This window comes from Balaenoptera ricei, chromosome 10 (genome assembly GCF_028023285.1).
Source record: "Balaenoptera ricei isolate mBalRic1 chromosome 10, mBalRic1.hap2, whole genome shotgun sequence".
Taxonomy (NCBI): Eukaryota; Metazoa; Chordata; class Mammalia; order Artiodactyla; family Balaenopteridae; genus Balaenoptera; species Balaenoptera ricei.
This window is the reverse complement of record NC_082648.1, coordinates 5,396,175-5,410,211: the sequence shown is the minus strand read 5'-3', so window position 1 is coordinate 5,410,211 and position 14,037 is coordinate 5,396,175. Positions and strand designations below refer to the sequence as shown.

Here is a 14,037-nt window from a genome sequence, read left to right as displayed (position 1 = left end):
AACCGGGATGCTCGTCCAAGCTTCGGTGTCCACAGTTTTTACTGGGGTCCTGTTATACAAGCATGATTGAATGAATCATTGCTCATGTGATTGAACTCAATCCGCAGTCCCTCTCCCCCAGCTGAGGTCAGGCTGCTTTTACTGGGCTCAAAGCCCCAACTCTCTCATCACATGGTTGGTCTTTCTGGCATTGCCCTCCCCATCCTGAGTGATCTCATTAGCATAAACTTAGGTCTAGTCCCAGGGGCCCACCATGAATAACAAAGACACTCCTATCAGGAAATTCCAAGGATTTAGAGGCTCCTCCCAGGGATCAGGGTCAATGACCAGTCATATTCTTTATTATATAACAGTCCTGGGTGTAAAATCACTTCTGATAAATATTGTTCCTGGTCAGATCAGTTGGTTCCCTCCAGGATTTCCCAGTAGGCATCAACTATGCCAGGAAAGCTTCCCTAGAACTGAAAGCCCGTCAAGCAGGCACTGATAGCAAGAGGTGTCATCGTCCACATTTTATAGTTTCCTATAAGTGTGTTTGTGACCCAAACCACAACCCCCTTCTCCGGACCTCTGCCCTTCATGCTCATGAAATTATAGTAGCAGCGAGGCTCTCCGTGTTAATGATTATATACTTCTTTGGTGATTTATGTCTAGATTTAATATAAATAGAAACTTGCATACATATGATATTCCAGGAAACAAATAATAGGGTTCTGACCCTTAGATCAACTTATGGTGAATTGAGAGAGATAGTCTTGGCAACAGCACAGTGTAATCTGCAGTAAGTACCGTAAAAAAGGTGCAAAGAAAGTGTTAGGGGAACACTTAATTATGAACAGAGACAGGGAGACCTCACCAAGGATGAAAGTCAAGCTGAGCCTCAAATGGATGAGTAGGATTTCAATAGATGGGTGAGGGGATGACATTTCAAGGAGGTGGGACTCTTCTGATGACCTGTCTGGTTCCATGGTTGGCTGGTACCTCTCTGCCTCCCCCATCTGCTCAATCTTCTTATCCCCCAGTAAAATAGACCCTTAGGTCTTAGAAGAGGAATGAGGCAGGCTTCTTCCATTCCTCTAAGTATTTTCAGTAAGAAGTCTGGATTTTTCTTTTCTGGTCCCAGGAATCTCCACTTGCAACTTTAGTCCATCTTGGCCTTCATTTCCTGGGAAATCAGAAGCGCTCGTGGAGGAATTGCAGTCAGAACTCGATTCTTGAAACGAGCTGAGGGAAGGTGGTGCAGGACAGTGCACTTAGAGACAATCCAGACTTCATTGTGTTTAGGCTCTGAAATGATCACACACACACACACGCACACACGAGTGCCCCAGCCCCACTCCAGACCCAGCCTCAATCGCCTACCCTTGGAATTTGACCAGGTTAAGAGCTACGAATGAACTTATCTACAGAACAGAAATAGAGTTACAGATGTAGAAAATAAACTTATGGTTACCTGGGGGTAAGGGGCAGGGAGGAATACATTGAAGATTGGAACTGACACATACACAATACTATATATAAAATAGATAACTAATAAGGACCTACTGTATAGCACAGGGAACTCTACTCAATACTCTGTAATGGCCTATATGGGAATAGAATCTAAAAAAGAGTGGATATACGTATATGCATAACTGATTCACTTTGTTGTACAGCAAAAACTAACGCAACATTGTAAATCAACTATAGTCCAATAAAAACAAAAAAACAAGAGGTGAACCCTGTGTGTTACGGGTGACTGTTAGCTGATAACAGGTATGAACTCCTTCCCGGGTGATGAGCACCCACCCTGGCCAGTCCTTTCCAGAACAACATTGGGCAGTGGCTGGTCCCCTCGGAAGACACGCCCTCAGGCAATCCTGACTTCCTCTCTCTTCCCCTAACTCTTCCCACACTTCTCCGTTTCAGGTTTGTGGGCAGACCTGGAAGCTACGTTTATGTGTTTGACGGTTACCGCATGGAAGAGGCAAGTAGAGCCACTGGTGTTTCATGCCCGGCTAGGCTAGTGGTTTGTAGGTGCCCCTCCGGCCCGGCCCCGCCCCGCCCCGCCCCGCCCCAATCCTTACCGCCCCGCCCCAATCCTTACCGCCCCAATCCTTACCGCCCCGCCCCGCCCCAATCCTTACCGCCCCGCCCCGCCCCGCCCCGCCCCAACCCTTACCGCCCCTCTCCAATCCTTACCGCCTCCGCAGGCTGGCTTAGCTCACGCCCGTGCCTCTCTGAGCTGCGCCTGCTCTGACCGCCCCTCCCTTCCTCTCCCCCCTGCAGTGCGCCCCTGGGGGCTGCCTCATGGAGCTGTGCATTCAGCTCAGCATCATCATGTTGGGGAAGCAGCTGATCCAGAACAACATCTTCGAGATTGGAGTCCCGTGAGTAATGAACTCCGCTTACTCCTCTCCTTGCCGCCAGGGCTGAGCCCGGCAGTGCCAGACTTCCAGCAGGATCTCGTGGTCTCTCCTCTTCTAAGACAGATGGACTCTCTACTCCTCTGTCCACTCACCAGTAACTTCCCCCTGAGGTAGGGCACCTCCCACAAGTCTTGTCTGCCAATCCAGTTCGGGATGTTTGAGGCTCAGAAGGATTAAGCACTTGCTTAAGTGCCCGTAACAGAAAGTGACAGAGCTGGGAATCAGGTACCTCTGACCTCAAAGTGCATCATACTTTTTAAAAAAATTTATTTACTTTATTTTTGGTCTTCGTTGCTGCACGCGAGCTTTCTCTAGTTGCGGCGAGCGGGGGCTACTCTTCGTTGCGGTGCACGGGCTTCTCATTACGGTGGCTTCTCTTGTTGCGGAGCACGGGCTCTAGGCGCACGGGCTTCAGTAGTTGTGGCACGTGGGCTCAGTAGTTGTGGCTCGTAGGCTCTAGAGTGCAGGCTCAGTAGTTGTGGTGCACAGGCTCAGTTGCTCCACGGCGTGTGGGATCTTCCGGGACCAGGGCTCGAACCCGTGTCCCCTGCATCGGCAGGTGGATTCTTAACCACTGCACCACCAGGGAAGCCCCATCCTACTTTTAATGCTGTGTCCTCCTGTAACCGAAAGTGGGGTCCAGCTGCTCGCCGCTCGAAAGCCAATAAAGAGGCAAGGTTGGTGGAAAGGAGAGTTTGCTTTGTTTTGGATGCCAGCAACCGGGATTGGGGGGGAGGGCGGACACCTGTCCAAAGGCCGAAACACCCCGCTCCTACAACCAGTGGGCAAGAGCTTTTATAGGTTGAGGGAGGGGGCTAATGCAGAAACAGCACAGTCAGCTCTGGCAGTATTCTTGAAATTGGTCATTGGTGGTCTGACCAGCGTCATCTTGATTGTTTTAGGTACACTTAATCTTCAGTTCCAGGGTTGGTTTGCTCCCATTTCCTTGAGGCCAGTTCTCGGAATTGTGGCAGCTTATGTCATGGCTACAGTCTGGTCATCATGCACTTAACTTCTTCCATCTGGTGGAGGTTTCAGTGTCTATAAGACAGCTCACAGGATATGGCTCAGAATATTATCTGTAGCCCTTAAGAAGGAACTAAAGGTCCTTGACTTTGCTTAATGACTAAATTGTTATTACTTGTCCTCCTTTGACTGTTTCGCTTTGTTTCTGCATTTTCTCACTTCTCTGATTAAACTTATTCTTTGGCTAAAGTTTTTCCACAGTCAAAAGCAGGCTGAGGACATGGGGGGCAGGGAACATAGGGTCCTGCTCCATTTCACTCCCAGTGAACAAGTAAAAGAGGAGTGGAGGATGAATGGGAAAGATTGAAACACAATGTAGTCATTTAGAAAAATCTCTAAGGAACTGTGGAATATATGATCTTGGGAGGGGAAGGATACATAGCTGGTGAAACAGAATGGAGTTTCGTGTTGAGTGTCTCCCCTCCCCTCCCACATGGTTTCTTTAGAAGGACTTCTTTCATTAGGTTGTTTGTTTTTTTTTTAACATCTTTATTGGAGTATAAATTGCTTTACAATGGAGTGTTAGTTTCTGCTGTATCACAAAGTGAATCAACTATACGTATACATATATCCCCATATCCCCTCCCTCTTGCATCTTGCTCCCGCCCTACCAATCCCACCCCTCTAGGTGGTCACACAGCACCGAGCTGATCTCCCTGTGCTGTACGGCTGCTTCCCACTAGCTGTCTATTTTACATTTGCTAGTGTATATATGTCCATGACACTCTCTCACTTCATCCCAGCTTACCCTTCCCCCTCCCCATGTCCTCAAGTCCATTCTCTACGTCTGCATCTTTATTCCTGTCCTATACCCCTAGATTCTTCAGAACAATTTTTTTTTAGATTCCATATATATGTGTTAGCATACGGTATTTGTTTTTCTCTTTCTGACTTCACTCTGTATGACAGACTCTAGGTCCATCCACCTCACTACAAATAACTCAATTTCGTTTCTTTTTATGGCTGAGTAATATTCCATTCTATATATGTGCCACATCTTCTTTAGCCATTCATCTGTCGATGGACACTTAGGTTGCTTCCATGTCCTGACTATTGTGAATAGAGCTGCAGTGAACATTGTGGTACATGACTCTTTTTGAATTATGGTTTTCTCAGGGTATATGCCCAGTAGTGGGATGGCTGGGTCGTATGGTAGTTCTACTTTTAGTTTTTTGAGGAACCTCCATACTGTTCTCCATAGTGGCTGTATCAATTTACATTCCCACCAACAGTGCGGGAGGGTTCCCTTTTCTCCACACCCTCTCCAGCATTTATTGTTTGTAGATTTTTTGATGATGGCCATTCTGACCCATGTGAGGTGATACCTCATTGTAGTTTTGATTTACATTTCTCTAATGATTAGTGATGTTGAGCATCTTTTCCTGTATTTGTTGGCCATCTGTATGTTTTCTTTGTAGAAATGTCTATTTAGGTCTTCTGCCCGTTTTTGGATTGGGTTGTTTTTTTCTGTGGTATAGAGCTGCATGAGCTGCTTGTATATTTTGGAGATTAATTCTTTGTCAGCTGCTTCATTTGCAAATATTTTCTCCAATTCGGAGGGTTGTCTTTTCATCTTGTTTATGGTTTCCTTTGCTGTGCAAAAGGTTTTAAGTTTCATTAGGTCCCATTTGTTTATTTTTGTTTTTATTTCCCTTTCTCTAGGAGGTTGATCAAAAAGCATCTTGCTGTGATTTATGTCATAGTGTTCTGCCTGTGTTCTCCTCTAAGAGTTTTATAGTGTCTGGCCTTCCATTTAGGTCTTTAATCCATTTTGAGTTTATTTTTGTGTATGGTGTTAGGGAGTATTCTAATTTCATTCTTTTACATGTAGCTGTCCAGTTTTCCCAGCACCATTTATTGAAGAGGCTGTCTTTTCTCCATTGTATATTCTTGCCTCCTTTATCAAAGATAAGGTGGCCATATGTGCGTGGGTTTATCTCTGGGCTTTGTATCCTGTTCCATTGATCTATATTTCTGTTTTTGTGCCAGTGCCATGCTGTCTTGATTACTGTAGCTTTCTGGTATAGTCTGAAGTCAGGGAGCCTGATTCCTCCAGCTCTGTTTTTCTTTCCCAATATTGCTTTGGCTATTCGGGGTCTTTTGTGTTTCCATACAAATTGTGAGATTTTTTTGTTCTAGTTCTGTGAAAAATGCCTTTGGAAGTTTGATAGGGATTGCATTGAATCCGTAGATTGCTTTGGGTAGTACAGTCATTTTCACAATGTTGATTCTTCCAATTCAAGAACATGGTATATCTCTCCATCTGTTTGTATCATCTTTAATTTCTTTCATCAGTGTTTTATAGTTTTCTGCATACAGGTCTTTTGTCTCCTTAGGTAGGTTTATTCCTAGGTATTTTATTCTTTTTGTTGCAGTGGGAAATGGGAGTGTTTCCTTAATTTCTCTTTCAGATTTTTCATCATTAGTGTATAGGAATGCAAGAGATTTCTGTGCATTAATTTTGTATCCTGCTAGTCTACCAAATTCATTGATTAGCTCTAGTAGTTTTCTGGTAGCATCTTTAGGATTCTCTGTGTATAGTATCATGTCATCTGCAAACAGTGACAGTTTTACTTCTTCTTTTCCAATTTGGATTCCTTTTATTTCTTTTTCTTCTCTGATTGCTGTGGCTAAAACTTCCAAAAGTATGTTGAATAACAGCGGTGAGAGTGGGCAACCTTGTCTTGTTCCTGATCTTAGTGGAAATGGTTTCAGTTTTTCACCATTGAGAACGATGTTGGCTGTGTGTTTGTCATATATGGCCTTTATTATGTTGAGGTAAGTTCCCTCTATGCCTGCTTTCTGGAGGGTTTTTATCATAAATGGGTGTTGAATTTTGTCAAAAGCTTTTTCTGCATCTACTGAGATGATCATATGGTTTTTATCATGCAATTTGTCAATATGGTGTATCACATTGATTGATTTGTGTATATTGAAGAATCTTTGCATTCCTCAGATAAACCTCACTTGAACATGGTGTATGATTCTTTTAATGTGCTGTTGGATTCTGTCTGCTAGTATTTTGTTGAGCATTTTTGCATCTGTGTTCATGAGAGAGATTGGCCTGTAATTTTCTTTTTTTGTGACATCTTTGTCTGGTTTTGGTATCACAGTGATGGTGGCCTCGTAGAATGAGTTTGGGAGTGTTCCTCCCTCTGCTATATTTTGGAAGAGTTTGAGAAGGATAGATGTTAGCTCTTCTCTAAATGTTTGATCGAATTCGCCTATGAATCCATCTGGTCCTGGGCTTTTGTTTGTTGGAAGATTTTTAATCACAGTTTCAATTTCAGTGCTTGTGATTGGTCTGTTTATATTTTCTATTTTTTTCTGGTTCAGTCTCAGAAGGCTGTGCTTTCCTAAGAATTTGTCCATTTCTTCCAGGTTGTCCATTTTATTGGCGTATAGTTGCTTGTAGTACTCTCTCATGATCCTTTGTATTTCTGCAGTGTCAGGTGTTACTTCTCCTTTTTCATTTCTAATTCTGTTGATTTGAGTCTTCTCCCTTTTTTTCTTGATGAGTCTGGCTAATGGTTTATCAATTTTGTTTATCTTCTCAAAGAACCAGCTTTTAGTTTTATTGCTCTTTGCTATTGTTTCCTTCATTTCTTTTTCCTTTATTTCTGATCTGATCTTTATGATTTCTTTCCTTCTGCTAACTTTGGGGGTTTTTTGTTCTTCTTTCTCTAATTGCTTTAGGTGTAAGGTTAGGTTGTTTATTTGAGATGTTTCTTGTTTCTTGAGGTAGGATTGTATTGCTATAAACTTCCCTCTTAGAACTGCTTTTGCTGCATCCCATAGGTTTTGGGTCGTCGTGTTTTCATTGTCATTTGTTTCTAGGTATTTTTGGATTTCCTCTTTGATTTCTTCAGTGATCTCTTGGTTATTTAGTATCATATTGTTTAGCCTCCAAGTGTTTGTATTTTTTTACAGTTTTTTCCTGTAATTGATATCTAGTCTCACAGCGTTGAGGTTGGAAAAGATACTTGATACGATTTCAATTTTCTTAAATTTACCAAGGCTTGATTTGTGACCCAAGATATGATGTATCCTGGAGAATGTTCCATGAGCACTTGAGAAGAATGTTTTTGGATGGAATGTCCTGTAAATATCAATTAAGTCCATCTTGTTTAATGTGTCATTTAAAGCTTGTATTTACTTATTTATTTTCATTTTGGATGATCTGTCCATTGGTGAAAGTGGGGTGTTGAAGTCCCCTACTATGACTGTGTTACTGTCGATTTCCCCTTTTATGGCTGTTAGCATTTGCCTTATGTATTGAGGTGCTACCATGTTGGGTGCATAAATATTTACAATTGTTATATCTTCTTCTTGGATTGATCCCTTGATCATTATGTAGTGTCCTTCTTTGTCTCTTGTAATAGTCTTTATTTCAAAGTCTATTCTGTCTGATATGAGAATTGCTACTCCAGCTTTGTTTTGATTTCCATTTGCATGGAATATCTTTTTCCATCCCCTCACTTTCAGTCTGTGCATGTCCTTAGGTCTGAAGTGGGTCTCTTGTAGACAGCATATGTACGGGTCTTGTTTTTGTACCCATTCAGCTAGTCTGTGTCCTTTGTTTGGAGCATTTAATCCATTTACATTTAAGGCAATTATCGATATGTATGTTCCTATTACCATTTTCTTAATTGTTTTGGGTTTGTTATTGTAGGTCTTTTCCTTCTCTTGTGTTTCCTGCCTAGAGAAGTTCCTTTAGCATTTGCCGTAAAGCTGGTTTGGTGGTGCTGAATTCTCTTAGCTTTTGCTTGTCTGTAAAGATTTTAATTTCTCCATGGAATCTGAATGAGATCCTTGCTGGGTAGAGTAATCTTTGTTGTAGGTTTTTCCCTTTCATCACTTTAAATATGTCCTGCCACACCCTTCTGGATTGCAGAGTTTCTGCTGAAAAATCAGCTGTTAACCTTATGTGGATTCCCTTGGATGTTATTTGTTGTTTTTCCCTTGCTGCTTTTAATATTTTTTCTTTGTATTTAATTTTTGATAGTTTGATTAATATATGTCTTGGCGTGTTTCTCCTTGGATTTATCCTGTATGGGACTCTCTGAGCTTCCTAGACTTGACTATTTCCTTTCCCATATTAGGGAAGTTTTCAACTATAATCTCTTCAAATATTTTCTCAGTCCCTTTCTTTTTCTCTTCTTCTTCTGGGACCCCTATAATTCGAATGTTGGTGCATTTAATATTGTCCCAGAGGTCTCGGACACTGTCCTCAATTCTTTTCATTCTTTTATCTTTGTTCTGCTCTGCGGTAGTTATTTCCACTATTTTATCTTCCAAGTCACTTATCCGTTCGTCTGCCTCAGTTATTCTGCTCTTGATTCCTTCTAGAGAATTTTTAATTTCATTTATTGTGCTATTCATCATTGTTTGTTTACTCTTTAGTTCTTCTAGGTCCTTGTTAAATGTTTCTTGTATTTTCTCCATTCTATTTCCAAGATTTTGGATCATCTTTACTATCATTACTCTGAATTCTTTTTCAGGTAGACTGCCTATTTCCTCTTCATTTGTTTGGTCTGGTGGGTTTTTGCCTTGCTTCATCTGCTGTGTATTTCTGTCTTCTCATTTTGCTTAACTTACTGTGTTTGGGGTCTCCTTTTCACAGGCTGCAGGTTTTTAGTTCCTGTTGTTTTTGGTGTCTGCCCCCAGTGAGTAAGGTTGGTTCAGTGGGTTGTGTAGGCTTCCTGGTGGAGGGGACTGGTGCCTGTGTTCTGGTGGATGAAGCTGGATCTTGTCTTTCTGGTGGGCAGGACCACATCCAGTGGTGTGTTTTGGGGTGTCTATGAACTTATTATGATTTTAGGCAACCTCTCTTCTAGTGGTTGGGGCTGTGTTCCTGTCTTGCTAGTTGTTTGGCATGGAGTGTCCAGTACTGTAGCTTGCTGGTCGTTGAGTGGAGCTAGGTCTTAGCGTTGAGATGGAGATCTCTGGGAGAGCTCTCGCCAATTGATATTACAAGGGGCTGGGAGGTCTCTGGTGGAGCAATGTCCTGAACTTGGCTCTCTCACCTCAGAGGCTCAGGCCTGACACCCAGCCAGAGCACCAAGACCCTGTCAGCCACACAGCTCAGAAGAAAAGGGAGAAAAGAAAAAAACAAAAGAAAGAAAGAAAGAAAATAAAATAAAATATAGTTATTAAAATAAAAAATTTAAAAAATATTATTAAAATTAAAAAAATAAAAGTAATTTTAAAAAAAAGAGAGCAACCAAACCAATAAACAAATGCACCAATGATAACAAGTGCTAAAAACTATACTAAACAAAAAAACGGACAGACAGAACTCTAGGACAAATGGTAAAAGCAGACCTATACAGACAAAATCACACAAAGAAGCATACACATACACACTCACAAAAAGCGAAAAAGGGGAAAAAATATATATATATATAAAAAGGAAGAGAGCAACAAAATCAATAGACAAATCTACCAATGATAATAAACTCTAAATACTAAACTAAGATATACGTATAAATCAGGAACTAGTCAGTCGCATTCAGCAAACCCCAAGTCTACAGTTGCTCCCAAAGTCCACCGCCTCAGTTTTGGAATGATTCATTGTCTACTCAGGTATTCCACAGATGCATGGTACATCAAGTTGACTGTGGAGATTTAATCCGCTGCTCCTGAGGCTGCTGGGAGAAATTTCCCTTTCTCTTCGTTCACACAGCTCCTGGGGTTCAGCTTTGGATTTGGACCTGCCTCTGCATATTGGTCACCCTCTGGCATCTGTTCTTTGCCCAGGCAGGAGGGGGTTAAAGGAGCGGCTGATTAGGGGACTCTGGCTCACTCAGGCCGGGGGGAGGGAGGGGTACGGATGCGGGGTGAGCCTGCGGCAGCAGAGGCCAGCGTGACGTTGCACCAGCCTGAGGTGTGCCGTGTGTTCTCTTGGGGAAGTTGTCCCTGGATCACGGGACCCTGGCAGTGGCGGGCTGCACAGGCTCCCGGGAGGGGCGGTGTGGATAGTGACCTGTGCTCGCTCACAGGCTTCTTGGTGGTGGCAGCAGCAGCCTTAGCGTCTCATGCCCCTCTCTGGTGTCTGCGCTGATCGCCGCGACTCGTGCCCGTCTCTGGAACTCGTTTAGGCGGTGTTCTGAATCCCCTCTCCTCGTGCACCCCAAAACAGTGGTCTCTTGCCTCTTCGGCAGCTCCAGACCTTTTCCCAGACTCCCTCCCGGCTAGCTGTGGCGCACTAGCCCCCTTCAGGCTGTGTTCACGCTGCCAACCCCAGTCCTCTCCCTGGGATCTGACCCCCGAAGCCCGAGCCTCAGCTCCCAGCCCCTGCCCGCCCTGGCGGGGGAGCAGACAAGCCTCTCGGGCTGGTGAGAGCTGGTGGGCACCAATCCTCTGTGTGGGAATCTCTCCGCTTTGCCCTCCGCCCCCCTGTGGCTGCGCTCTCCTCCGTGGCTCCGAAGCTTACCCCCCGCCACCCGCAGTCTCCGCCTGCGAAGGGGCTTCCTAGTGTGTGGAAACCTTTCCTCCTTTACAGCTCCCTCCCACTGGTGCAGGTCCCATCCCTATTCTTTTGTCTCTGTTTTTTCTTTTTTCTTTTGCCCTACCCAGGTACATGGGGAGTTTCTTGCCTTTTGGGAAGTCTGAGGTCTTCTGCCAGCGTTCAGTAGGTGTTCTGTAGGAGTTGTTCCACATGTAGGTGTATTTTTGATGTATTTGTGAGGAGGAAGGTGATCTCCACGTCTTACTCCTCTGCCATCTTGAAGGTCCTCCCTTTCATTAGGTTTTGCACTGAGATAGTCATGAAAATAAATGCTGACTCATGAGCACTGGACCCAAAAGAAGAGGATGAAACAGGTGAAAATCTACCTTCAGGTCAAAGGAAAATGTGGCCCCCTCTGTCTTTTGTTTCTATTGCTTTTTTAATTGTAAAAAAAAAGAAATCTGTTTCAGGGGGTGTTTTCAGCTAGCCTGGCATCAGAGAGGCAGGGAATGACAGAGAGGATCAGGGGTAACTCTTATAGGCTGGGCCAGTTCTGTTTAGGAGGACTGAATGGACAGTTTGTACCAGACTCAGAGTTCTTTGCAAACTTCTTGCAAGATTATCCGTCCTGGGATGCAGTCGTCAGACAGTCCCCACAGGGTTAGGTGAAGATACTGCCACACACTCTATCTCCCTTTTGGAGATTTACTAAGCACATTATTTTAATGGTTCTGAGAAATCCTGCAATAAAGAAACTGGTTTAATCCCTTTATTTCCAGCTGCATTTGTCCATGTCATTGGCCTGAGTTCTTAATTGCAGACCTTGGAGTCCACTCTGGCTAGTTTAAGCAGCAAAGGAATTTGAGAACAATAAGTGACCAACAGAATATTCTATAAGGGCTAGAGAGCCAGGCCCTGAGCTACATAACCAGGAATAACACTGTCCAGACTGCAGGAGGGCTTGCAGGGAATACCACTGCCTTCATCTCTTGGCTCATATGGCTCAGGTATTAAAAAATGAGAATTGGATACCACAGAGCTATACCCACAGAAACTGCAGTCTGAGCCTTCCCAGCTGTCTTCATCAGCTTGAGTTGCTGTAACACAATAGCGTCGACTGGGTAGCTTATTTTTCACAGTTCTGGAGGCCATGAAGTTGAAGATTATGGAGCCAGCTGGTTTGGTCCTGATGAAGACCACCATCTCCCTGTACGCTCATGTGACCCAGGCTCTGTGTATATGTGGAGAGAGAGCTCTGGTGCCCTCTTCTTTTTTTTTTTTTATTTTTATTTTATACTGGACTATAGTTGATCTACAATATTGTGTTAGTTTCAGGTATACAGCAAAGTGATTCAGTTATACATATACATATATAGTATCTATTCTTTTTCAGATTCTTTTCCCATATAGGTTATTACAGAGTATTGAGTAGAGTTCCCTGTACTCTACAGCAGGTCCTTGTTGATTATCTGTTTTATATAAAGTAGTGTGTATATGTTAATCCCAAACTCCTAATTTATCCCCCCCTCCACCTTTCCCCTTTGGTAACCATAAGTTTGTTTTCTAAGTCTGTGAGTCTGTTTCTGTTTTGTAAATTAGTTCATTTGTGTCATTTTTTTAGATTATGCATACAAACGATATCATATGATATTTATCTTTCTTTGCCTGACTTATTTCACTTAGTGTGATAACCTCTAGGTCCATCCATGTTGCTGCAAATGGCATTATTTCATTCTTTTTAATGACTAAGTAATATTCCATTGTATATATGTGCCATATCTTCTTTATCCATTCATCTGTTGATGGACATTTAGGTGCCCTATGAACATTGGTGGTGCCCTCTTCTTATAAGGGCACCAATACCATTGTGGAAGCCCCACCCTCATGGCCTCATCTAAACATAATTACCTCTCAAAGTTCCCACCTCCTAATACCATCACATTGGTAGGTAGGACATATGGATTCTAGAGGGGACACAGACATTCAGTCCGTAACACAAGGCTCTCTGTTTCTTTTTCTTTAACTTATACACAAGATTTGTATGCAACTAAATACAGAAAAGTATATATGAAATGGTCCTTATCTCCTCAGAGATTAGTTTTTTTAGTTTGGGAGACAAAATAGACTGCATGTGACTGGGTGTTCTCTCTCTGGTGCAAACTCTGTCAGAATTCAGACAAGTAAAGATCAGGCATTTTGGAGCAGTCAAAGAAAGCTTCGAAAGCAGGGGGCTGCGTCTATGCCTTGAAAGAAGGCTGTCATGTAACAAGTTGATCTGCCATTATTTTGTTTAAAGAAACAGTTTCCCGGACTTCCCTCGTGGCTCAGTGGTTAAGAATCTGCCTGCCAATGCAGGGGACACAGGTTCGAGCCCTGGTCTGGGAAGATCCCACATGCCGCGGAGCAACTAAGCCCATGTGCCACAACTACTGAGCCTGCACTCTAGAGCCTGCACACCACAACTACTGAAGCCCGCGCGCGTAGAGGCCGTGCTCCTCAACAAGAGAAGCCACCACAGTGAGAAGTCTGTGCACCGCAATGAAGAGTAGCCCCCGCTTGCCACAACTAGAGAAAACCCACGTGCAGCAACGAAGACCCAACGCAGCCAAAAGTAAATAAATTTAAAAAACCCAGTTTCCCTTGGATGCAGATTTATTTTCTAAACAAACAACAGACTGACTCGGGTTTATCAAAACACTTAGTGACTCAGGTGTTGCTTCAGGAGAAGATGAGGTAGTGGTGCCCTGACCAGTCTTGGGGCATGCCAGGGTCATGGCAAGGGCGAGAGCCCAAAATCTCTCTCAGTCTGCTTAAGGGTCGCTGAGCCTAGGTTCCTTGGGCTGATTGGAACCATTAGCAGATATACATGATCCATTCCTTTCTCTAGGGAAAACTACACCAGTCACTGCTCCCATGGCAGGCTGTGACTGTCTAACAGATCCCCAGAGAAAACTATTCTTTGGTCTTTCTCAGAAACACAATTAGAGAGCTCAAGTTATGATGGAGACAATCGAATTTATCTGGAAGGAAAACCTGTTTTCATGAGAGCCCTACTTCAAGGAATGAGAATCCTGAGCATTCGCTCATAACACTTTGCCATCCCAGTCCTCAGAATGGGTCTCACCATCACCGGCCATCAGTTAGGCTGTTTTT

General features: G+C 43.5%; 1 protein-coding gene across 2 annotated transcripts in view; it reads left to right on the top strand.

Annotated features, from left to right (window-relative positions):
• The window catches only part of ANO2 (anoctamin 2), a 361,403-nt gene that overhangs the window by 294,022 nt on the left and 53,344 nt on the right, over nucleotides 1-14,037 (top strand). For both annotated transcript variants that reach the window (XM_059935146.1, XM_059935145.1), the window contains 2 exons: nucleotides 1,909-1,966; nucleotides 2,269-2,369. In XM_059935146.1, the coding sequence (XP_059791129.1) occupies nucleotides 1,909-1,966; nucleotides 2,269-2,369 (159 nt within the window). The remainder of the gene's footprint in view (nucleotides 1-1,908; nucleotides 1,967-2,268; nucleotides 2,370-14,037) is intronic.